Consider the following 24,904-nt stretch of genomic DNA (forward strand, 5'->3'; position numbering starts at 1 on the left):
GGAGGTGCGGCGCGTCCTCCGCAGGGATTGTGAAATTGTGGTCTCGTGATTAAGTCACGAGCGCGGGAATGCGGAAGCTGGGCCGCTCGCGCGCCGCCCGGATGATGAATGAATGCTGCCGGCGCGCGGCCATGGGGTTCGGCCACTGTCGAGCGCTGCTAGTCCTGCTGCTGCTGCTGCTGCCTGTGCCCGGGGCGGCGCGCGCCGGTGCAGCTGCGCTGCCTCTAGTCGTCAACACCTGGGCGTTTCGGAAAGCGACGGAAACAGGTGTCCTGGCTCCGGGCGGGCGGGTCAGAGGGGCGCTCCTGTTCTCCTTCCTTCCCGCAGCGGGGCGGCTGCGACCCTGGTCTTGCACCGCTGCCTGTGAGCGCGGGGGGAGGACGGAAGCGACGCGTCTCTGTGTCGCTCTTACAGTTTAGTAAAATATTTGCAAACTGAAGAATGAGCGGAGTGGTTTTTCGCTGCTGCTTTTGCCCATAATTTTAAGAAGAACCTGCCCTTCCCCACCAGTGTTTGAAAACCAAATAGCGCTCCATTAGGAACATGCACACACAGGACATTTTAAAAATGTTCTCACTTTGAACTAGGAAACACCCGAAATTGCGACAAACTTGAGTTTTTTACATGCCTTTCACTTCTCACCATCTGAATAGATTTTAGTAACATAAGTATTAAAAGTAGAGTTATAAGAGGTAAATGCTGAAAATCTTAGAGGTTACACAATTACCACTGCTTAAATAAGCCTTATATAATATTGCAGAGCCCTCAGCAAAGTCTACTCAGTAGCAGGGCTGCCCAGCGCCTGGAGGAGTGGGGTCAGATTTGCCACAGACAGGGCTTCTGCCAGCTGCAGTAGCCTCTGTCTGTGGTGGACCCTGTGGGGCTGGAGCAATCCCCCACAGGATGGGCCAGGAGCTTCTCCAGCCACTAGGGTTAACCCTAGGGTGGTAACCATTTAGGGTGATGTTTACTGGTTAGCCACTTAGCCTGTTAACCTTTAACCTTTCACATTCCTAATTAAGTGTGCTTAAAATATATTTTCCTAAAAATTCAGTGTCTCTTTAGAATCCATCCCAAATAATTCTTTAGACAGCAGCAGTTCTGAACATCATCATATTTTTCGATGTTGTGTTTATCTGCTGTTAGGTGTACGTTGTAACTTACAGAGGAGTATTCATTCTTACTGTCATCTACAAAGATGGGAACAGATTGTAGAGATGGATTTTTAAAAAGCAACCAAGCTAAACAATAGTTTTGAAATTGTTTCCTTTATTAATTGTTAGTTAAGTGAGTTATCCATTTTTTCAGCAACGAAATATCACACTTCCAGCGTAAGGCCTGTTTCACAAATGCACATACTTAAGCTGATTATTTTTGAGATGCATCACAAAAACAACCCTTGGAAATTCTCAGAATAGTAAGGTTTGAGCATGGCATCACTGTTGTCTAGTGGAGGTCACAATTGAGAGTACCAGTATCAGATAAAAAGCTTCAGGGGATAGCTGAGTTGGTCTGTACAGGATAAACTAAAAAACAACATATTGAATATTAGATCAGACTGGCCAAACTTGGCAACACTCCCAAAGTGGTGGTGTAACCTATAGTTAGATTTAGTCAAACCTGAGTCACTTTACTTGCCATAAAACCACTAAATGTCTTTAGCTAGTCCCCTTAGTGCTCCAGTCTCATTTACTGCCCAATCAAAAATTGTCACATGCTGCTTTCTTCCAGCCCTCAAAAGCCAGTTGCTTACCACCAAATCAAGGTACTCTTCAGATCTCATCAAATGCAATGCTGCAGCTAGTCCTTTAGTAAACTAACTAAAGATTTATTAACTAAGAAAAGAAATAAGTTATGCAGAAACTTAAAACAGGTAAATTACTGCCCAAATTCAGTTCTGTATTCAGAATTTTTCTTCTGAAAGTTCAATACTCAAGAAATGTGGTTGGAAAGAAGAAAGAGGTAAAAGGTGCTTTTGTTCTTGTCTTTCCTAGCTTGACCTCTTTTCTGGCAAATCCTAGCTGTTTAATGGAGTTGAGATGGCTTCATTGCCTAGCAGGTACAGGCTCTGCAGTTCTTCATGTGAATTGCAAATTCTGCTTACACCTTTTGACTACGTCTAGACTGGCATGATTTTCCGCAAATGCTTTCAACGGAAAAGTTTTCCCGTTAAAAGCATTTGCGGAAAAGAGCGTCTAGATTGGCATGGATGCTTTTGCGCAAAAGCACTTTTTGCGGAAAAGCGTCCGTGCCAATCTAGACGCAGTTTTGCGCAAGAAAGCCCCGATTGCCATATTCACCATCGGGGCTTTTTTGCGCAAAACACTTTTTAGCTGTCTACACTGGCCCTTTTGCGCAAATATATTTGTGCAAGAGGGCTTTTTCCGGAACGGGAGCAGCATAGTATTTGCGCAAGAACACTGACAATCTTATATTAGATTGTCAGTGTTCTTGCGCAAATTCTAGCGGTCAGTGTAAACAGCTGGCAAGTTTTTCTTGCGGAAAAACTTGCCAATCTAGACGCAGCCTTTGTGTGCCTCTGCTAACGTGTCTTCAGATATACAGAGGCTCAAATTCACAGCTCTTTTTGTATTCCTGAAGGACTAACTTGTGGGTGCTTCTAAAAGGGTATATTTTGCACAAGTTTTATCACAATTTTGCAGAAGTGATGACCTATTTATGTAGTCAATTACCTTCCTCACTATACAGCATCATGTGCACATAAATATTTACAGGATGTCTTAATCCTGCCATTTGTTTGTAGAAGAGTGGATCCCTACATTCATGCTGGACTCCCTTTACTTCATTGTGGCTTTAGAATAGATAGACTCGGAATTCTGATCCCATGAAGCAGTTTGTGGAATCAAGGCCCATAAATCAAGTTCAGCTGAGCCGTTTGTATGACTCACATAAAAAACCTTTTTGGATCCACAAACTAGATCTCAAAAGGCAGATGACAGCAACGGTGCTGGGTAAAATATGGTTATGTTTATTGATGCATAAATGCTATTTTTAGTTCCTGTTTGTTTATATACCTTTAAACACTGATGGGTTTAATTTTGTGCTTTGCATGTTTTATGGTTCATTCTCTCTGAAATGGCTGTTAGGAAATGTTTTTAACATAACTTGTTTTTATGGCATATTGTAAGGTTTTTTTTTAAGTGTACATGATCTTACATTGCTAAACAGACTTAATTTAGATTTCATGTGGGCTTGGATACCTGTGTGAAAGTTTGTGTGTGTATACTTAGTGCCCGTCACACTTTGGAGAGGAATGCTTGATTACACAACAATCAATTATTGTTTTTTTTAACGTAGAATTAAATACACTATAGTTGTAGATAATGTTCAGTGGGAAGTTATCCCCTACAAATATATTTCTGTGCTTTCCTTTCAGAAACAGTAGCCAATAATGCAAAAAATGTTGACTTTTTTTATATCCCAAATAACACTTTCTCTAGATTTCATCTAAGAATTGTAACACATTATACAATTTCTTTTACCTCCATATAGGTGTATTTTTCTTGTGTGTTTTTAAAATTTTAAATTACAGATTAGACAATAATTATTTTTACTTAAGTTGTTTGTGTTGATTACAGCATGGTGTACCTTAAAGTCAGGAGGCTCTGAGCTGGATGCAGTAGAGAGAGGCTGTGGTCAGTGTGAGATTGAACAGTGTGATGGAACTGTAGGGTTTGGAGGAAGTCCAGATGAACACGGAGAAACAACATTAGATGCCATGATTATGGACGGGTAAGAAAGCTACACCAATGTAAAGAGTGATCCTAAGAATTTTTAGCACAGTTCCGACTGATGTAAGAATGTTAACATGTGGTTATCAGGCTAATCATATAGTCGGACCACTAGTTACGAACCTGGGGGGGGACCCCGCTAGTGCGGGGTGCCTCCCCCACTGTCGCCGGGAGACACGGAGCTAGCGCCCCCCCCAGCAGACCGCGTCTCCCTGGTCTGCTGGGGGTGGGGAGGCGCAGCTAGTGCGCCCCCCCCCGCCCCCCTGCCCCCAGCAGACCAGGCTTTTCTCGCCGTGGAGGACGTGGACGGCGGGACCATGGCGTGTCTCGGCGGTCCCGCCGCCTGCATCCTCCACGGCAAGAAAAGCCGCTCCGCGTCTCCCTGGTCTGCTGCGGGGAGGAGGGGGCGCAGCTGCTGCGCTCCTCTCCCCCACCCAGCAGGCAAGCCTTTTCTCACCGAAGCCTGGGGTAGAGCAGCTGGGGGGCTGCCGGGTTGGTCCAGTAGCGCCGCACCTTGGTGCTGTGGGACCAACCCGGCAGCGCCCCTGCTGCTCTGTCCCAGGCATCCAGATTCAGCCTCTGTTGAAACTGATCAGCGGCTGATTCCAGGAAGCCCAGGGCAGAGCAACTCTGCCTCCGGCTTCCTGTAGTCAGCCGCTGGTCAGTTTCAGTAGTGGCTGACTTGGGAACACCTGGGGCAGAGCTGCTGGGTTGCTGCCGTGTTGGCCCCAGGCGAGTCCGATTCAGCTGCTGCTGGTCAGTTTGAACAGCGGCTGAATCTGGACACCAGTTCTGACTTGCATACAAATTCAACTTAACAACAAACCTACAGTCCCTATCTTGTACGTAACCCGGGGACTGCCTGTATACAATTTGTTGATAGGATGGCTCTGCAGAGCCACAGTGATGGTAGCTCCAGGAGACAGCTCAGCCTGGGACTGAGCAGTCCCGGCTCGTGCCAGCTCCGGGAGCCACCCGTGCTGTGCAATGGCAGTCAAAAAGGCAAATAGGTTGTTAGGAATGATTAAAAAAGGGATAGAAAATAAGATGAATATCTTGCTGCCCCTATATAAAACTATGGTACGCCCACATCTTGATTACAGCGTACAGATGTGATCTCCTCACCTCAGAAAAGATATTTTGGCATTAGAAAAGGTTCAGAAAAGGGCAACTAAAATGATTAGGGTCCCATATGAGGAGAGGCTAAAGAGACTGGGACTTTTCTGTTTAGAAAAGAGGAGACTGAGGAGGGATATGATAGAGATATATAAAATCATGAGTGGCGTGCAGAGGGTGAATAAAGTAAAGTTACAGGGGATAGCCGCGTTAGTCTGTTTCAGAAAAAAACAGCAAATGGTCCGGTAGCACTTTCTAGACTAACAAAACATGTAGATGGTATCATGAGCTTTCGTGGGTACTGAAGAAGTGGCTGTGCCCACAAAAGCTCATGATACCATCTACATGTTTTGTTAGTCTAGAAAGTGCTACCGGACCATTTGTTGTTTTTAAAGAAAAGTTATTTACTTGTTCCCATAATGTAAGAACTAGAGGACACCAAATGAAATTAAAGGGTAGCAGGTTTAAAACTAATAAAAGAAAGTTCTTCACACAGTGCACAGTCAACCAATGGAACTCTTTGCCAAAGGAGGCTGTGAAGGCTAGGACTATAACAGAGTTTTAAAAAGACCTAGATAAATTCATATAGGTTAGCCAGGGGAGAAGGAATGGTGTCCCTGGCCTCTGTTTGTCAAAGGCTGGAGATGGATGGCAGGAGACAAATCGCTTGATTGTTGTCTTCGGTCCACCCCCTCTGGGACACCTGGCACTGGCTGCTGTCAGCAGACAGGATACTTGGGTGGATGGACCTTTGGTCTGACCCAGAATGGCCGTTCTTATGTGTCTCTGTGTTTTAAATGTACTAAGAGCCGCAGGGCTTTTACTACATTTAAAATGCAGAGGCACAGCAGTCCGTGTAAGCCAGGACTGCTCGATTCTGGCTAGCGCCGAATCCAGCAGCTCCTGTTGGTGGCAGCCAGCCCTGTCTGCTGGAAACGGGGGTTGGTCCTGAGCAGACTCTGTTCGCATTGGACAAGGCTGGCTGCCACAAACGGGCTGCTTGGTGGTAGCAACCCCTATTCACAGGGGGCGGGGAAGGGGCAGCTCCCCACTGGGGCCCCTACGGACAGGGGCTGCTTCACAGCAGCCGTCCCTATCTCCTCTCTCCCCCCGCCTCCCCTGCCCACCATGCCGTCTCTGAGAGTGGCAGCAGAAGGAGGAGCAGGTAGCACCCTGGAGATGGTGCTTTGGGGAACCAGCTTTTAAGCCAACTGCTGCCCCAGCACCAGCTCCTGTTCTTCCCCTTGCTGCTGCTTATTGAGGCAGCAAGGGGGGGTGCCACTGGGAGCAGGGCACTACTTAGGTAGTGCCCTGCTCCCCTGTGTTCCCACTGTGGCCACTTCAGCCTTTGAAATGTACAAGAGCCATGCTGATAGAGGCAGCAAGGGAAGGGGGAAGTCAAGTTACTGCTCAGCTGTCTGATAAGCTTATGCTTATCGGATAGTCTTCTAGTCACTTTCATCCCTAGTCTGTTGTAAGCATTGTTATATGTACCATTCCATTGTGTTGATGTGCTCAATAGCGTTTACATTACACTCAAACTGTGATGTTAACTGATAATCTTGGTTACAATAGAAAGAAAGACAGAAAGAAAGATCCAGCCAAGCAGGGAATAAATTGCCATGACATGTTTCAAATTTAACTAAACATTTTTCTTTTTTTGTGTGCAGTCCCTGACATTCATTTCCGATAGCCGGGTTGACACATATGGTAGCTAAGGGAAGCATATGGAGTCCCTGGGTGTTGTAGAGATTCTCCTTGAAAATGAAATTTAGTGTACTGTACATATACAGCAGTTTGTCTGAAGCAGCAGTGTGGCTTATTTTGAAGGATTGGAGTAATCTTAATAGAGAACCATTTTCTCTTTAATTTCAATACAAATTTTATTTGCCTGACAATTTTGTTCTGACTTTAAGATGCTTCAGGGGGTAGCTGAGTTAGTGTGTACAGGATAAACTTAAACAACAAATGGTCTGGTTTATAGTCTACCACTATAAAGTCCTACCAGACCCTTTGTTGTTTTTTAAGTTTATCTTTTATATGTTGTTCATTGTTTAAGTCTGGCCTATACCCCTGTACTTAGAAGTCTAACTGGTTTGCTTAGGGGTGTATTTATTTATATCTGAAATATTTACACTAGTAAAACATGAATATGGATGTACAAAAGCTTCAGAAGGGTAGTCAAGTTAGTCTGTAACTGGAAAAACTTAAAAAAACAACAAATCGTCTACAGCACCTTTAAAGACTAACAAAACATGTGGATGGTATCATAAGCTTTCATGGGCACAACCCACTTCTTCACATGACTGGAGTATTGAAAGTCTAGATTCAAGAATAAATAAGGGAAGGCGAGGGTGGAAAAAGGAGTGTGTGGGGGGAGGGAGGATAGTGAATTAGGTAGTTCAAGTTACAAGAAGCTGACAACCAAACAAAGGGTACTTAAAGAGGTGCAAATTGTTCTTAAGTCATTAGGATGTGGAAGGTATATAGTTATACTAGTACAACAATGATTTCCACCAGTACGGAATAATGTACCATTATAGCGATATAACTGCATTCAAGGGTGTTAGACTACTCAAACTATACTAATATAGATAAAATGGTACAACTTCCTAGTGTAGACAAATACCAAGCATATATAGCAAAAGATATATAATTGTTTTATTATCTTTTGTTACTGTTTAATGTATGCACACCTTAAATATTTTTCACTTCCATATTCTTCTTGTTTCAGCAACACCATGGAAGTTGGAGCAGTTGCAGATCTCAGACGTATAAAAAATGCTATTGGTGTGGCACGGAAAGTGATTCAGCACACTAAGCACACGTTATTAGTGGGCGAGTCAGGTAAATATTTCCGTTATTTCTGAATCTTACTCTTGTCTTAATTATCACTGTTGAGTAAAGAGGCTTATGATTGATCAGTCTTGATATTGAGGGTATCCCCACCATTATTCATAAGAATGCTGTTAAGTAATCCAAATGCATTTATCCTCCTTTAAAAGTATCAAATATCTACAAATTATCAGGGTTTTTTATTCTGCTATTTCTGCTTTAATTAAATGAAGGATTTATATTCCCTCTACAGACTCAGCTGCAATGATAATATCTCTGAAAATACAGATACTAAGTACAGATGTTTCGCCACCATAAGGAACTATGTAAATAGAAGCTACTGTTTGCTAATATTACTTTTAAAATACAAGGCCAGCTTTGTTAAAAAACGAAGGCAGTATTGGTACCTACGTTTATTTTAAAGTTCATTTTCATATTCAGTGAGCACAGTCATTGTATTTTGCAGTTTAAAAACATACATTAAAACTTCCTGCCTCAAAGAGTTTGTAAATAGATTAGGTACTGTACAGGTGGGCACAACACACTGGGTGGTGATAAATTCTATAAACATTGGAGGTTTCATCTTTTAAGATAGCATAATACTTTATTGGTGGATTAATATATTTAGACTTTATGGAAGAAAATATTTCTAGGAAGACTATGAATAGAGAATGGAAGATTAATTGATTTAAGGGTTTTTTAAGTGTAGGGGGCTGCATGGAGGAAGTCATGAAGGCAAAGATGAAACTTAAAAAGAGATGATGTCATCAGAGGAGAGGAAGGTGAGTTTGGCAGCAGCATTTTGGATGGAATGGGGAAATGAGACAAGTCATAGAAGATTTTGTTGTAGTTGATGTAAGGACTCATTTACGTCTGATGAAGGAAGGCTGGAGTTTAAGATGCTTTATAGAAACTTTTGATTTGATCAGGAGGAGGTCACTAATGGTAATGGCCATGGTAGGAGGAGTATCCATAACATGTAAGAGATTCAGGAGGGAATGAGAAGAGTGGGAAGTAAAGATAGTCACAGAAGAATTTGTGCTTTAAGGTAAAATGGAGGTTTGGGATGGGGTAAAGTAATAGATGTTGGGAAATAGCAGCACAATCTGGAATACTAGGAATTAAGTCTGATAATGACTGAGAACTAGGGAGATTTATTACATGTGGGTATAATTAAGGAACTGGAAGCTGCTAGCAAGATAGCTTTACAATGGGAATTCAGGGTATAAAAAGGAAGTAGGGAACTTTTTTGGGGGGTGGAGGTTACCAGCCCACAGATACATCAGTTGGGTGCCACACAAGTGAGAACCAAAAAAAAAAAAAAAAACCAAAAGCACACACACATACCCCTCACTCCTCCTTCCCCCAACTAAGAAGCAGAAAGACACTTCCCCACATTCCTCTGGCTTTGGCTAATAGATTTTGTCGAGAAAAAGCCTCCAGGCAGTGCTGTAGTTTACCAGCAAGGGGCAGACGGAGAGGCAGCACCCAGAGTCACTTCTTCCTCTTGCCAGTCAGAGCTGGTGGGTCAGATCCAACTCTGGTTTGCCTGACTGCAGCCTGTGTGGCTAGGGACTTTTTCCCCAGAGCAGGAAGCCAATGCTGGCATGCCAGTCCCCCAGGGGAAGCTGCAGGAGGGGAGGTAGGGCTGGAGCAATCAACTGGGGCTCCCCAATGCTGAGGGGGAGCCTTGGGTGCCAGATCCTCGCCTTAGGTTTCCTACCCCTGGTATAAAAGGATTTCCTCATAGGTAGAAATGTCATGTGGTGGGGAGGGTAGAAAGCTTATACAAGAGCCAGGTTTTTTGGAAGAAAGAAATTAGCTAAATTTAGGAGCAGATTTGGTGTGAGATGGTGGTAGGTTTGAAGAGAGAGTCAGAGAGGTGACAAGCTTCAGTGTCATGTGTAAGATAGGAATGTGAACGTATAACTGTGTACATGGTTATCCAATGACCCTGGGCTCATCAGTTACCATTCAGAGTTACAAGTAGGCTCCCAGTACACGTGGGGAGCCACCTTAAAAGATGGCTCCCTGCACATGCAGGCTCCCAGGTAGTTGTCTGCCCCCTAGTGCTGCTGCCTCTGAATCAGTCTGGCTTAAAAGCTGGTTCCCTGCTTGCAGCAGCTCCCATGGAGCTGACTGCCACCCTGCGTGTAACTATGTAACCGCTGAATAAGTAACCTGTAACTGCTGAATTTAACACATTTTAACATCCCTAGTGTCAGAAGGATGAGTTCACAATGGGATGAGCATTGGGATGATGGAAACCAATATGCAGAATGATGCTAGGGATTGGTAAGGCAAACAGTTATGGGAGAATCATGGTCTGGTAGAACCTTATAGACTAACAAAACATGTAGATGGTATCATGAGCATTCATGGGCACAACCCACGTCTTCAGATAACCGGAGTTATGATTAGACGATAAGGAAACTCGAAATATATAGGACTTAATGGGCTATGGAGCTGAACTTTAAAGTCAATTGGTTGAAGAAAGGAATGTGAATTTCTATTCCGCACAAAGTAATAAAAACAATTTTTTAAATTGTCCTTAAAATATGACTTTTTGTAAGAGTTTCTCCACAGCATTGTTTTTGCTTTTTATCAAAGCTACATAGTCAGGTACACATAGTTTACAAATTTCTCCTCATTTGGAGAATAAATGATGAAAATATTTGAAACTAAAATAGTGTCCTTTAGTTTTTGTTTTTTGTTTTTTTTTGGTCCGAACAATTTTTATGAATGAATGACAGAGAAATAAGAATACAATCATGCTCTTAACTGTTCAACATTATATACAACTTACTATAATTTGTTGTTTTAATGTGTGGAAAGTACAGTTTATTGTTCCTGGCTCTAAAATTTTAATGGGAATTCATGTTTCTTCTGGTTTTCAGTACTGAAAATAATTGAATCTTATATTTCTGACTTTCTAAACAGTCTTCAGAGTCTTTTTCAGTTTAAGTGCCTCCAAATTATATCAGGTAGGGAGTATGATGGATGGTGGGTTTTTTGCAAAAACATGCTACATTAGTGCACGTTTCCAAACAGCTTTTACTTCTGGAATAAAAACAAGCTACAGAAGTCATACAGGAGGATCAATATACATGGATAAGCAGACTTTCCTTAACTCAGTTGTTCTCTTACTCATTTACTAGCATTCCAGTATCTAAACATTTAATACCATGACTATTGCTCATAAAACTCCTAATACATGTATAGGGTTAGAAAAGCAATACAAAATTAACTTCTAAATTAATGAAAGGTTTTTTGTAATATTTGGATAAGAGCAAATGCCTAAAAACTTCATAAAACTGCATTAGGTGCACATAAATCTCAAATAGTAATAGAAATGTAGTCGTGTTAGTCTGGTGTAGCTGAAGCAAAATACAGGACTATGTAGCACTTTAAAGACTAACAAGATGGTTTATTAGATGATGAGCTTTTGTGGGCCAGACCCACTTCCTCAGATCAAATAGTGGAAGAAAATAGTCACAACCATATATACCAAAGGATACAATTTAAAAAAATGAACACATGAAAAGGACAAATCACATTTCAGAACAGAAGGGGGGGAGGAAGGTAAGTGTCTGTACAAAATGGAAGAGATTGGCAACTTCCAAACCTGCAAACAAGTCTATCTGAATTTGATTTCTTCAAATCTGATAATGCCAAAGATTACTATAACTAAAACATGAATAAGCGGCGAGGAGTCCTGTAGCACCTTACAGACTAACTGAAGTGTTGGAGCATAAGCTTTTGTGGGCAAAGACCCACTTCGTCAGATGCATGTAGTAGAAATTTCCAGAGGCAGGTATAAATATGCAGGCCAGAATCAGGCTGGAGATGACGAGGTGGATCCAATCAAGGAGGATGAGGCCCACTTCTAGTAGCTGATCTGGAGGTGTGAATTCCAAGAGAGGAGAAGCTGCTTTTGTAGTTAGCAAGCCATTCACAGTCTTTGACACAATCAGCTCGGGATTAAACAAACTTGAAGATGAACTGTAGCTCAGCAGTTTCTCTTTGAAGTCTGGTCCTGAAGTTTTTTTGCTGCAGGATGACTGCCTTTAGATCTGCAATTGTGTGTCCAGGAAGATTGAAGATTCCCCTACAGGTTTTTGTATGTTGTCATTCCTAATATCTGATTTGTGTCCATTGATTCTTTTACGCAGGGACTGTCCAGTTTGGCCAATGTGTACATTGGGGCATTGTTGGCACATGATGGCATATATTACGTTAGTAGATGTGCAGGAGAATGAACCAGTGACAGTATGGCTGATCTGGTTAGGTCCTGTGATGGTGGTGTTGGTGTATATATGTGGGCAGAGTTGGCACCGAGGTTTGTTACATGGATTGGTTCCTGAGTTAGAGTTATTATGGTGCGGTGTGTAGTTGCTGGTGAGAATATGCTTCAGGTTGGCAGGTTGTCTGTGGGCAAGGACTGGCCTACCTCCCAAGGCCTGTGAAAACGAGGGCTGTTCAGGATGGGTTGTAGATCACTAATGATGTGTTGGAGAGGTTTTAGCTGAGGACTGTAGGTGATGGCCAGTGGTGTTCTGTTGGTTTCTTTCTTGGGCTTGTCCTGTAGCAGGAGGCTTCTGGGTACACGTCTGGCTCTGTCAGTCTGTCTCCTCACTTCCTCGTGTGGGTATTGTAGTTTACAGAATGCTTGTTGACGATCTTGTAGGTGTAGGTCTCTGTCTGAGGGGTTGGAGCATATGCGGTTGTACCTCAGTGCTTGGCTGTAAATAATGGATCATGTGGTGTGTCCAGGATGGAAGCTGAAGGCATGCAGGTAAGCATAGTGGTTGGTAGGCTTTCGGTATAGGGTGGTGTTTATGTGACCATCACTTATTTGCACCGTGGTGTCCAGGAAATGGACCTCCCGTGTAAACTGGTCCATGCTGAGGTTGATGGTGGGGTGGAAGCTGTTGAAATCATGGTGAAATTCTTCCAGAGTCTCCTTGCCATGGGTCCAGATGATGATGTCATCGATGTAGCGTAGGTAGAGATGGGGCATAAGTGGACGAGAGCTGAGGAAGCGTTGTTCCAGGTCAGCCATAAAAATGTTGGCATATTGTGGGGCCATGCGGGTGCCCATAGCAGTGCCACTGGTCTGGAGTTTATCCTCACACACAACTATTTCAGATTTGGTGACAATATATATCTCCAGACCAGTGACACTGCTATGGGCACTCTGTGACAGCTGCTCTCATTCTTTTCAGTTTCCCCTGCTATTGATGTTTGTTTTCACACTATGACAATTATAAAAAAATTAGTAATAAAATTTAAATTTTAGGAAAGTGTTAGTAAAGCTTGAGAAATTGTCAGAGTTGTTCACAAGAGGTATTGATATCTGAGTCTTTCTCTGCTTACCTCATATTTTAAAATGTCTACATAGTAAATTGATAGTATTTTTGTAATTAATGTGCTAGTTTCAGATTTTTGCCTGCTTAAATTATATTTTGCCTGTTAGCACATTTTTTTTTGCTTTTAGTTGGTGGTAGTTAAGTTTGCTCCTCTTGTACAGCAACACATCTGAAGTGAAAGATCTTTGATCACAGTCATAGAGAACATGTATTTAAATGAAGGGACAACATATGTAGTTGACAGCATCTTTTATAAGTGTGGGATATAGTGTGAATTAATTGGATAAATGATTAATTGGATTGTGATGATGTATCAGATATTACACGGATATACCATTTATTTGAGGAACAATATGCTATACAGGCAGTTCCCGGGTTACGTACAAGATAGGGACTGTAGGTTTGTTCTTAAGTTGAATCTATGTAAGTCGGAACTGGCGTCCAGATTCAGCCGCTGCTGAAACTGACCGCCAGTTCTGACTTACATACAGATTCAACTTAAGAACCCCAAGTCAGCTGGTGCTGAAACTGATCAGCGGCTGATTCCAGGAAGCCCGGGGCAGAGCAATTGTGCCTCTGGCTTCCTGTAGTCAGCGCTGGTCAGTTTCAGCAACGGCTGACTTGGGGACATCTGGGGCAGAGCAGCTGGGGTGCTGCTGGGTTGCTCCAGTAGCACCGCTCCTCGGCGCTACTGGACAAACCCAGCAGCACCCCAGCTGCTCTGCCCCAGGAGTCCTGATTCAGCCACTGCTGAAACTGACCAGCAGCGGCTGAATCAGGACGCCTGGGGCAGAACAGTTGGGGTGCTGCCGGCTTGGTCCAGTAGTGCCCAGAGTGGTGCTGCGGGACCAACCGGCAGCGCCCCAGCTGCTCTGCCCCAGGGTCCACAACAAAAGCCTGGTCTGCTGGGGGGGGGGGGGGGGGAGCGCACACTAGCTGCAAAGCCTCTGGCAAAAGCGGGACCCCCCCCGGCTGCTGCAGGTTTGCTCGCGGTGTCCCTGGTCTGCTGGAGACGGTCCCCAGCAGACCAGGGGCACCGGGAGCAGCTTTTCTCGACCCGGAGCTCGAGGTGGCTGACCGCTGCCTGTGAGCTCCGGGGCGAGAAAGCCCCGTTCGTAAGTGCGGATCCAACATAAGTCGGATCCGCGTAAGTCGGGGGCTACCTGTAGTTTCAAGGAGATGAGCTGTGTGTCAACTAATAGGCCATCTTGATCATAGCATATATTTTATGATAAACTAAATATATTCATATTATAATATTGATTAATTTGTTTTTTTACCTGTTAAAGCCTCATTTTTTGCAGAAAGCATGGGTTTTCAATGTGAAGATTTAACCACCCAGAATTCTCTTTCAATATATTTAAGGTGGCTTAATCAAAGCTGTCAGCCAAACTACTGGAAGGTACAGCTTTATTTTATTTTATTATTTTATTTTAGAAATGTTATCACTCAACATTTCTCATTACTCTTGACTTTTATTAAAGAAAGAAATACTTCATATATATGGAACAAAGAATGATCCATTAAATGTTTTTAAAAATTCTAGAATTCTCTCTTACTTAATAAACATGGGAATGGGAAGCCAGTTTACTATCTGAGTTGCAGAATCCTGTTAAACATTGTTAGAAAATTGATTTTTCATTTCTGAGTTTGGGAGCCAATCCTAACTCTCAACAAGGGATAATTTCTCAGTCAGGCATCAAAATTAAGTCTCTAAATGAAATCCTTTACTGGCAGTTAAGACCTGGATCTTGCAGGTATTTAAGCACGAGTGACTTTTACACATGGAAGTAGTCCCCTTAAAATCATAGGACTACTCTTATACTTAATTCTTTCCTAAATTGAAGCCTACATTGGTAGCTGTCAATGATAAACATAATTAGTATGCTTGTCTCTGTACATAGTCTGTTACATACTTGCAGAAGCCAGTCACCTGTAGGTTGTGTTGTCTTTCTAGAATCTGAAGTGATGTGGAATTGACATTTTAATTTGGTACATATTCTCTTGCCTATTCATTTACTTGAAAAAATGTCCTGCCTGGAGTATTGCTTTTAACCACCTTTAGTCATCTAAAGTACAAGAGACTCACTTTATCTCTTAATGTGGTACTAACAGCAACTTAGCTTTTTTTGGTTTCTTTATCTTGTTGAAGGATGCAAACAACTTTTGACTAAAGAATGAGTCTCATGAGTGTTCTGCTATTTTAAACTGAAAGCACCTGTTAGAGAAACAGATTTTGTACTGCACAGTATTGAAAGCCAATCAATGTTTCTCTTAATAAGAATATTCATAGCTTTTGTAACTTCAGTACAACTGTGTATTAGATATCTTAAAATATTGTACAGCTGTAGTTTTATAGTGGATTTTAGATTTGTTAAAGCATCTTGTTTAAAATGCATCTTTACTGAAATGTTGATTACAGAACGTAATACCAGATGCTTCAAAATCCTGTGGACCATACAAACAGGCTAAACAATTTAATAGTGAAGAATGGATCAACTCACAGAGAAGAATAAATATTCATAATCATGATACGATTGGTAACTCTCTTTGGTTATTTTATGCTAAAAGATGTATTTTTTTTTTTTTTACTTCATGATCAACTTAATTGTACTGAGTTCAAAGAAAAATTATTTCAAACTTCAGTAAAACTCTGATGGTCCAGCATCTGATGGTCCGGCACTCCTGATGGTCCGGCACCATCAGGAACCCAGAAGTGCTCCAGGCAGCCGGACCATTGGAGCTGCTCTGCCCCAGCTTCCCAGCTTCAGCTGCTGCTAAAACTGACCAGCGGCTGAATTCGGGAAGCTGGGGGCAAAGCAGCTGGAGTGCTGCCGGGTTGGTCCCGTAGTGCTGCCCCTCGGGGCTGCGGAACCAACCTGGCAGCACCCCAGCTGTCCCCGATTCAGCCACTGCTGAAACTGATCAGTGGCTGACTACAGAAAGCCCAAGGTAGAGCTGCTTTGCCCCGGACTACCTGGAATCAGCCCCTTATCAGTTTCAGCAGCAGCTGACCTGGGTGCACTTGGGACAGAGCAGCTGGGGCGCTGCCAGGTTGGTCCCCGCAGCGCCGAGGTGCGGCGCTACTGGACCAACCCTGCAGCGCCCCAGCTGCTCTTTCCCAGGTGTCCCGATTCAGCTGCAGCTCAGGGGCACCGGGAGCAGCTTTTCTCGCCCCGAAGTTCAAGATGGCGGACCGCTGCCTCGAGCTCCGGGGCGAGAAAGCCCCGTTCGTAAGTGAGGATCCGACATAAGTCGGATCCGCGTAAGTCGAGGACTGCCTGTATTTCATGGTTAATTTTTCACATGCTGTCAGCATAGCAAACACTCCAGAACTGCAGAATATGGGGACACATTTCCAAACAATCAGTTACATTTTATCTTCTGAGTTTTGGACTGGATCTTTGCCAACTTGGTAATTGTCAGGGGAAAAAAACTCTTCAAAAACGTTCATTACCAAGGAATTACCATTTAAATGTTACGTTCTGAGACATGCAAACATATTGATCAAACTGCTTGGGAACAAGCAAAATTGACTTCAGTGGACTACTTAATTGCTTTAAGAATCTCTCTGAAATGAGGCTGAAATTCCATAATTTCTGGAAGTAAAGGGGTCCCAAAGTTGGTGGATCATATATTGAAATGGCATGTCTTCTCTTCATTTGTACTTGGTTAAGATTATAAAACTATTAATGTACAAATTCTCTAAATCACTAGAGGCTTTTTGGATTCTTTGAAATCTGGATAAAATAAACATTCACTAAAGTATTATGCACATTGTTTCTAATTATTTTACCAGGGATGATGATCTATGGCCCAGTTTTCAAATGTTTTAAAATATCAATGTTTAGATTCCTCTGAAAATGTCAATTCAGGTCTGAAATAGGGAAGTTAAATTTAGATAAATTAACTAATCAAATAGTCAATGGGATAGTCAATGGGATTTCCATTGACTGTTTGATTAGTTGATAAGGGCACCTTCGTCTTTGAACTGTAGCAAGAGCCCTGCCAGACTCTAGCTACAGTTCAAAAGCAGAAGCCCAGCAGGGAGCGAGGGACCAGTTGGGTGCTGGTACCGTGCTCTCTGTGGGCCTTCTGCTTTTGAAATGTGCAGGAACCCTGCCAGGGCTCAGAAGCAGAATCGCAGCAGAACCAGTGCGAGTGGAGACTACTTCAGTCCCCACTTGCGCCATTTCCCACTGTGTCTTTACCTCTCCTGCTCCCCCCCCACCTTCCGGCCAGAGTTTGGTGCTGTGGGAAACCAGCTTTTAAGCCAGCTCCCCCCCCGCACTGGCTCCTGCTTCTCCCCTTGCTGCCTCTCTCTGATAGAAAGGCAGCTTATACTTATTGGATAGTTAACAAGTTGCTTCCATCCTTAGTGTAAAACTTCAGTTTGAAAATAGGGCCTTTACAACAGCTTTCAAAATATCAGTTTTCATGCTGCTGAATGGTAACACTGATGTATTAACAAATATATTAGAAATTATTTTTAGTAAGCTTTGCCATTGTTTATATCTACAGGCATGATTGTAATTGGTGCTTCTGGAAATGTTGCAGTGGGGACATCTACAAATGGTGCAGTCCACAAAATGCAAGGGTTAGTATTTGTAACTCGAGAAAAATGCATATGGTATGCATAATGCTTGATTTCTTGTAATTATTTGTGTTGGCAAAGTGATATTTTGCTTATCTAAATGATTATGTTTATTCAGGGACTACCACAACAGGGCTATTTTCTGGTGGATCTTGTAGGTGCTGCTGTAATTACAATTTGTAATGCGCTTGTTTTTTCAATTTTGTATATAAATATAGTAGAACTGACTTTAGGTCTTCCCTTTTTTACTTTTGTTTTTAAATGGGAGCAAGAATTGGTTCTTTAGGAGCATTGTTTAAAGAATCTGTGGATGTAGCATTACCGTCTTTTAGTGAATATACCCTGCACCCGAATATACCCCACGGTTTTTGCCGTTTGAGTTTAGAAATCCCTATATACCCTGCGCACGAGTAAACCCCGTCCCCCCGGGCTATATTCGGGTGCGGATATATTCCTGCCTGCCCCTGCTCCTGTGCACCATGGCCGCCTGCAGCCTCCTTTTGCTGCTGCTGGCCACCGACCCCCGCGCCCGCAACTGCTCCGAGGTGTGGTAAAGGGGCTACAAGGAGGATTTGCAAGGGGGTGCAGGGAAGATTGCAAGCAGGTTGCCAGGGGGCACGGGTGATTTGCAGCGATCTGCAGCGTGGGCCACCCACCGCCTGGGCTGGGAGTCTCCCACCTTGCACCTCTGCTGGGGATGCCTCTGCCCTGGCTCCGGAGCATTCCCAGAGAGCAAGCTGGGCTCTTGGGCAGACTTTGCCCCCACTCCCTCTTCTGGGAGAGCCATGCCGGGAAAAAGTTACTGGGCTGCACCCGCCCCTCCCCCGCCTTGTAAGTTTCCCCATGTTGTTCAGCCGCAGGCTGTTCAGTTTGGCCCCGGCTCTCTGCGGTGGCAAAGGTGTTTGCAGCTCTCCACCCCAGCCTGGCAAAGGTTCAGCTGGGAGGGGCTCTCAGAGTGGGGGAGGGGCATTCTCCAAGGCATGTAGTGCATGGCCTGCCCGGCACTGTGCCCCGTGATGCCTGCCTGTGAGCCTGATCTGGGCAGGGGAGCACTCACCTCCCTGGTAGCTTTTAGAGGCCAATCCTCCCGGAGGGGAAACACTCACCTCCCGTTTCCCGCGCAGCCGCATTCACCCCCAGGTGAGTAAAAAAAAATGTTGTATACCCCACACCCAAGTATACCCCGTGGGGAAGGGTGCGGAGTTTGTAAAAACGATATAACCCGCGGGTTATATTCGCTAAAACACGGTACTCTGTATATGTGATGTTGAATTTAATTTGTTTTTTCATGCTCGTGTTAACTTGTTGGCCCTTTTTAAAAATATGGTAAATGACATGCCTTTTCACTCTTTGAAGTTTAAAAAAAATAAAAAATGCATGTCAGTAATAAGTTTGATTTGACCAATAAATATCTTCTGAATTTTAGGAGTCACAACAGAATTGAGAAATGAGGACTTGTTTATAGATTGACCTATTCCTGAATAACTCTGTATGAACTCTTATTAGGAATGGGTGATTTTTTTTCAAAATTTGCTTAAATCACCATGGAAGTGGACTGACTTGAACCAGAAACCTTCTGTATCTTGAAGGAAGAATACTCAGGAGGTCTAAACCTGTAGTGCAGTCATTATTTCATCAGATGGTTTTGCTTTTTTTCTGGCAATGTTTTGGAGCGTCCAAATGTCTTGTCTATCTTATTACTGAATAGAATGTTCTCATTACCATGGTGTAAATTTAGAAGTTTTTTTGAAATGTGAAACTGTAAAATCCTGTGGTTCTTATTGCTGTTATTGATTTAAACAAGAACCCTGTTTAAGAAGTTGCCTTTAAATATTGAATCTAGTTCTGCTCTGGTACACTAATGCAACCCTACTGGCATTAGTCAAGTTACGCACTAGTGTAACAGTGATCACAGTTTGGTCCATTATAAATAAATGTCTTCATTTTAACTTGGTGCATTTCTTTTCCTTTTTCCCTCTCTAGTCGTGTAGGGGACGCTCCAATAGCTGGAGCTGGAGCATATGCTGACAGTACAGCTGGAGGAGCTGCAGCCACTGGAGATGGTGATATCATGATGCGCTTTTTACCCAGGTTTGTCCGTTTGGGGAAGATTGCATACATTTTTGCCAGAGAATTCCTGTGAAGCAAATTAACAAAGTGATGAATTAATACAATTATTGGTTTTATTGGCTGCTTATACATATTTGGCCATGAGTTGCTTTTTTTATTTATGCCAATCAACATGGCTGTAACCAGATAAGGTTCACTATTATAGACAATGAATCACTTACTGATTCTTAAACATGTTTTCTGCTACCTCATTGCAAATCCAAAATGACAGAAGGAATGAGTGACTTCCATATGTAAATGCAGTCCACCAAAAATGGCTTGTGTCCTGCAGTTTCATTTGTGAGAACAAACACATAAGCATTAGAAAGAAGAGAAAATGGTCTCAGTTGGCTATTTTCTTCCCGATTGTACTTTATAGATAGTGAGCATCTTAATTTCTACCTGCTCCTTTTTATTACCAGAAATGATGTAGTCTGCTTAAAATCTGGGTGTCTGAATTTTGCAAATGATCTTCACGTGTAGTCCCAAATAGAATACACTACAGTATTCTCTTCCAGATGATAGAGGCATTTCTATTTATAAAATAGAGTAGTGATCCAAACTACTCAGATAACTGAACTGCTCAGTCTAAAACTGGCTGTACAAATCCTGCTAGCTCGTATTCACTTGTAAATGTTGTAGACCTCAGTGGATCTAGAGTTACCTCAAATCAGTCTTGAAATAAGAGAGAACGTTAGGGGTGTGTCTAGACTACAGGGTTTTGTCGACAAAACTATACCTGCATCTACACTACCGCCATGTTCTGTTGACAATAAATTGACAGAATGCAGCAGTTTTGTCGATGGCAGTAAACTTCATTCTACGAGGAATAACGCCTTTTTTTGATAGTACTCTGTTGAAAAAAGGCATTTTTGCATGCAAACTGCTTTTTCGAAAGAGAGCATCTAGACTGTCGAAAAAGCGGCTTCCTTTGTCAACAGTACTGGTTGTACTCTAGACGCTCTTTTTTGACAGAGGCTTTGTCAACAGTATCTGTCAAAAAAAAGCCTGTAGTCTAGACGTACCCTTGCATAGTTCGTTGAGTTAGTCTGAAACGTGTATCTCTGTGACAGAAGATATAGAGTCAAGGGACAAGGAAATGTGATAGTACTTCTCTTCCAGAATGCCAGAATTAAAGATTGTTCATTGCTTAATTGAGGTTTTCTTATTGTAACAAGACACAGTGGCTTCATATAAGTACATGTTTCTTGAAAGGAAAACAATACTCTTAGGCCCAAGTTGTGGTGGTGTTCAAAATTGTTGACTTTGAGAGTGTGCACTGTAGGACTGCTCAGAAGTATCATTAGTCTAATGATATGTGTTCGATATTGTTGTTACTAATATGAAGGTATTTAAATTTGGTTTTGCATTTAAAATAAAACACCTCAACAAAAAAATCTTTGGTTCTCTGGCAAATCTGAGTCAATTAAAAAAACACCTTCATTATAACAAATGGAAGGGGAGTTGGATAACATGTGTCTCTCTGCATGCATGCTCCCTCTTGGACTTGTGTAAGAAAAGTTAATATTCTTTTACCACATTCTTTCTGACTACTTTTAGCGGAAATTCATTATTTTCTAATTCACCTCTTCAAAAAACAAAAACAGACAAACAAAAAGAAGCCAACTTTGAAAGCCTAAATTTTTAAAGCTAGGTCTGTTTATAAGCCTTTTAGAAACTAGCAGTAAGATGAGGATTGGAGTATTGTGTTCAATCATGTAATGAGGAGAAACAGCAATTCTTGGGGTTCTGTTACAAACTTCAAACAGAAGGTTGTTGATCAGTAGCTTAGTCTTCAATTTTTATTTGTGTTCCAATAAAAATTATTTTGCTTTGTTCATAAGTGGGCATATAGCCCATGTTTTTGTAGCACTAACTGGATACCATAATATTTTCAACATGGAGTTTGTTCAGTAGTTACTTTTTCAGTGTACTGTCATATTTTAGAAGGTCATCTGATAATACTCAGTCACAGAGAGTAAAACTTCCAATTTGTTTCCTAAATCAGCTATCAAGCAGTGGAGTATATGAGGACAGGAACAGATCCAACTATAGCTTGCCAAAAAGTTATTTCCAGGATCCGGAAGTATGCTCCATTCTTCTTTGGTGCTGTTATATGTGCCAACACTACTGGAAGCTATGGTAAATCTTCCTGTTATATTTTGTTCAACACAGAGAACTTTGACACAGGCAAGTGAAACATAGAGGTTGATTAAGGAGCAGGCCACAACATTTTTTAACTTTAACCATTGTTGGGGGGAATTGCACTCTCACTGTCAAATACCAGGCATTTTATTAGGTCCAAAGGTGTATGATTAAATGATAGCTTGCCAAATACCCAGGGAATCCAGGTTGTTCTTCAGCCTAATATCTAAGATTTGCAGAGAACTTTCCTGGGGGAGTTAATAAATACTTAACATTTACAGCTCCCATTTTCTAATACTTTTATAGGTATGATTAATTTTAAGGGTTTTTTTTTTAAACCATACTTCTTTGGGACATGACATAAGGCAGTCCAAATGTGACTGTAGCGGAGTTTCAGAATGGTACAAGATCAGTCATTGTGCTGAACATCTCATTAGTGAACTATTATGGCTTGTCTATGCTACTGCTTTACAGCACAGTAACTTTCTTGCTTAGGGGTGAGACTTCCCCCACCAATTGCAGCAAGTCTTAGTGCTATCAAGAGCCAGTGTAAACAGGCTTCCAGTGCTGGGAGCTGTGCTCCCTCATGGAGTTGGCTTACCTAGAGCCCTCAGAAAGCTCTATCCCAGCACCGGTGCTGTAACCACACTGCTGCGTTAAAGCTGTGCTTTGCCAGCACTTTAAACTTAGAAGTGTAGACAAAGCCTTAGGATAAGTAGAAAATAAAATTTGCTGATCAGTATGGCTTCTATATCTTACTTCCCATAGTTCTGTGTTTGAGAGATTAGAGTTGGAGGAGAACATTATATTCATCAATGTAAAGATATATCTTTCTAATTTACATTACTAAGTTTATTAAGTGCATTAGTAATGAGCATACTGTTTACTTCTAGTAAAATGCTTTTGAGAAATCTAAAAAAAAATTTACATTTTTAGCAAAATTAGTAATTGGATCTTTAGAACATTAAATATGAAAAAAAATACTAATCTTACAATATTCCCTGTAAGTCACTTTGGTGTTTGTTTGTTTGTTTGTTTAACTTTCCCAGGTGCTGCCTGCAATAAAGTTCCAGGATTCACTCGTTTTCACTTCATGGTCTATAGCCCTATGCTAAATCATTCATCTGAACAAGTAGTAGACTGCATTTAGTTCTTTCACTTTTTTTTTCTGTGCCAACTGCATTTATACTTAAAAGACCACGGAGAAAAAGAAAGCGGAAAAGGCTCACTGCCATTTCCTTTTTTATGGATACGTGAGTACGTGGAAGAAAGCATCTCTCTCTCTCCTCGTTTTAACGTTTTTTGGTTTATACGCATGCCACCAGTATGTTACTAAACTTAATCTTTTCTCAATCTAGCAAACTAATTTAATAATCTGGTGGGTTATATCCAAATTCTGGTGGGCAGTTTGGTTTCATCTACCAGATGAATAAATGTATCTATTTTTAGATTACACGATATTGCATAGAGATCAAAAATATCTATTGATGATAAAGTGGGATTTAAATACTTTACTGATGTATATGGGTGATTATGTTTTAAAATGGAAAATACCTTTTGGAATCAGTCTCAAAAACTGAAAGTTTGCATGACTTTTGTTTCAAGAAGAACTGGAAAGAACAATTTCGTGGCTGATCGGAGAGCAACAAAGTAAGTTGCTTCTTTTGTGGTGATACATCATCATTCTGTGATGTGCAGTCACAGTAATGCAGTGCATTGCAAATGATATCCTGAAAAGTCAGGAAGTTACTTTATTTGTATCTTTTTGTGACTCAGGTATGCTATATCTTCCCTTCCTTTTTACTTTTACTTCTGGGAACAAATGGAGATGTTTCAATCACAAAGTGTTGGGTAGGATCCCAACAGCTGATAGACTCATTTTCAGACGATGGTTTCCATACTGTACTTCTCATTTCATTTCCTATGTTGTGTTCTGTCATTGAGGGCAGTGCTTCTGTGATCAGCATTCCATTGTTGCCTAAGATATACAGATTTCAGGCCTACAGGACAGATCCAGAAGAACTGTGGGTGGAATGACTTACTTTTCTGTATTAAATATTCTACAAAATGAATTATGGCTAGTGAAATCTCTTCATTTTAACAGACCTTTTTGGCAACCAAGTCCCAAATTCTTGAAGCTTCTGGTGACTAATTATGGAAATACAGTATTTTCTCCAATGTTTCCTCACTTGTCATTATGTAAAAACTTACACTGACTGGTCTGCTGTCTGTGGTCTTTGAATACAGAGTATTACTTGGAATGTATAGATTTGTTTTTTCTCAAATTAGTAATCACCAGTAATCAGCCACAGTTTAAGATATATTCCAATGATTCAACTTATAAAACTGGCAAAATGACGTACCTTTGGTTTTTTCAACTGGTATTTATTTGTTCAGTAGTTGTAGTTTAGTAAGCAATTTTCTTTAAACTTTCTCTATAGTCACAAGCAGTCTGCTACTTCAAATATGTCACTCCCTTAAAAACTTGTTACTGTTCTTGTGGTTACTTCATTTTTTAAAATCAGTTTCTTCTCCTTAATTCCCCTAATACCTTTACCTGATGGTGCTCAAATACACCCATTTGCACAAATTTTTAAGTATTTGCTGCTTCTTGCAGCATCAATTTTCTCCGTCTAATCAACATTTTCCTATTCCCAAACTGCCACCAGTATTGAAAATTGAATTATGAAGTTCAATCTGTTCTGTTTTCAGAATGCTTAGTAAAGGAAAATGCTCCCTTTGTCCTTTTTCTCTTCTGTGTGTGACCTGCCCTCCACAACTGTAAAGGAATAATTGCATGTATCCAATGGAATTTATCTTTAGGGAACAAATATTTTAATTCCTAGCATCCTACAAAATTGCTGTTTCTAACTTTTTCTCCTACTGCATCTCACTTGTGGATACCAAGTTTAATTTATAATGTATTTCCATGTACTGTGACTTTTTCCCCAGTTTTTTGAAGATCTGTTTAAAGGCTCTTTTAT

General features: G+C 41.7%; 1 protein-coding gene across 2 annotated transcripts; it reads left to right on the forward strand.

Moving 5' to 3' along the window:
- On the forward strand, positions 1-23,992 carry AGA (aspartylglucosaminidase). 2 transcript variants are annotated; one of them, XM_075930243.2, is made up of 9 exons: positions 1-267; positions 3,600-3,753; positions 7,603-7,715; positions 14,377-14,474; positions 15,495-15,612; positions 17,594-17,669; positions 19,650-19,757; positions 21,784-21,917; positions 22,970-23,992. In XM_075930243.2, the coding sequence occupies exons 1-9, from the start codon at positions 69-71 to the stop codon at positions 23,068-23,070; spliced, it is 1,101 nt and encodes a 366-aa protein (XP_075786358.2). In that variant the 5' UTR covers positions 1-68; the 3' UTR covers positions 23,071-23,992. The 2 variants fall into 2 exon arrangements, with proteins under 2 accessions (XP_075786358.2, XP_075786357.2); XM_075930242.2 differs by having other exon boundaries at positions 3-267; positions 14,362-14,474.
- Positions 23,993-24,904: the final 912 nt, after the last annotated feature.

This window comes from Pelodiscus sinensis, chromosome 4, assembly GCF_052426305.1.
Source record: "Pelodiscus sinensis isolate ZL-2025 chromosome 4, ASM5242630v1, whole genome shotgun sequence".
NCBI classification, from domain to species: domain Eukaryota; kingdom Metazoa; phylum Chordata; order Testudines; family Trionychidae; genus Pelodiscus; species Pelodiscus sinensis.

Bases quoted from the DNA above. Each gene is read 5' to 3' on its own strand.
- AGA (XM_075930242.2), top strand. From the start codon at position 69: ATGCGGAAGCTGGGCCGCTCGCGCGCCGCCCGGATGATGAATGAATGC. The intron at 15,613-17,593 runs GTAACTCTCTTT...TTATATCTACAG, and splicing joins TCATAATCATGATACGATTG to GCATGATTGTAATTGGTGCT. The intron at 21,918-22,969 runs GTAAATCTTCCT...TAACTTTCCCAG, and splicing joins CAACACTACTGGAAGCTATG to GTGCTGCCTGCAATAAAGTT.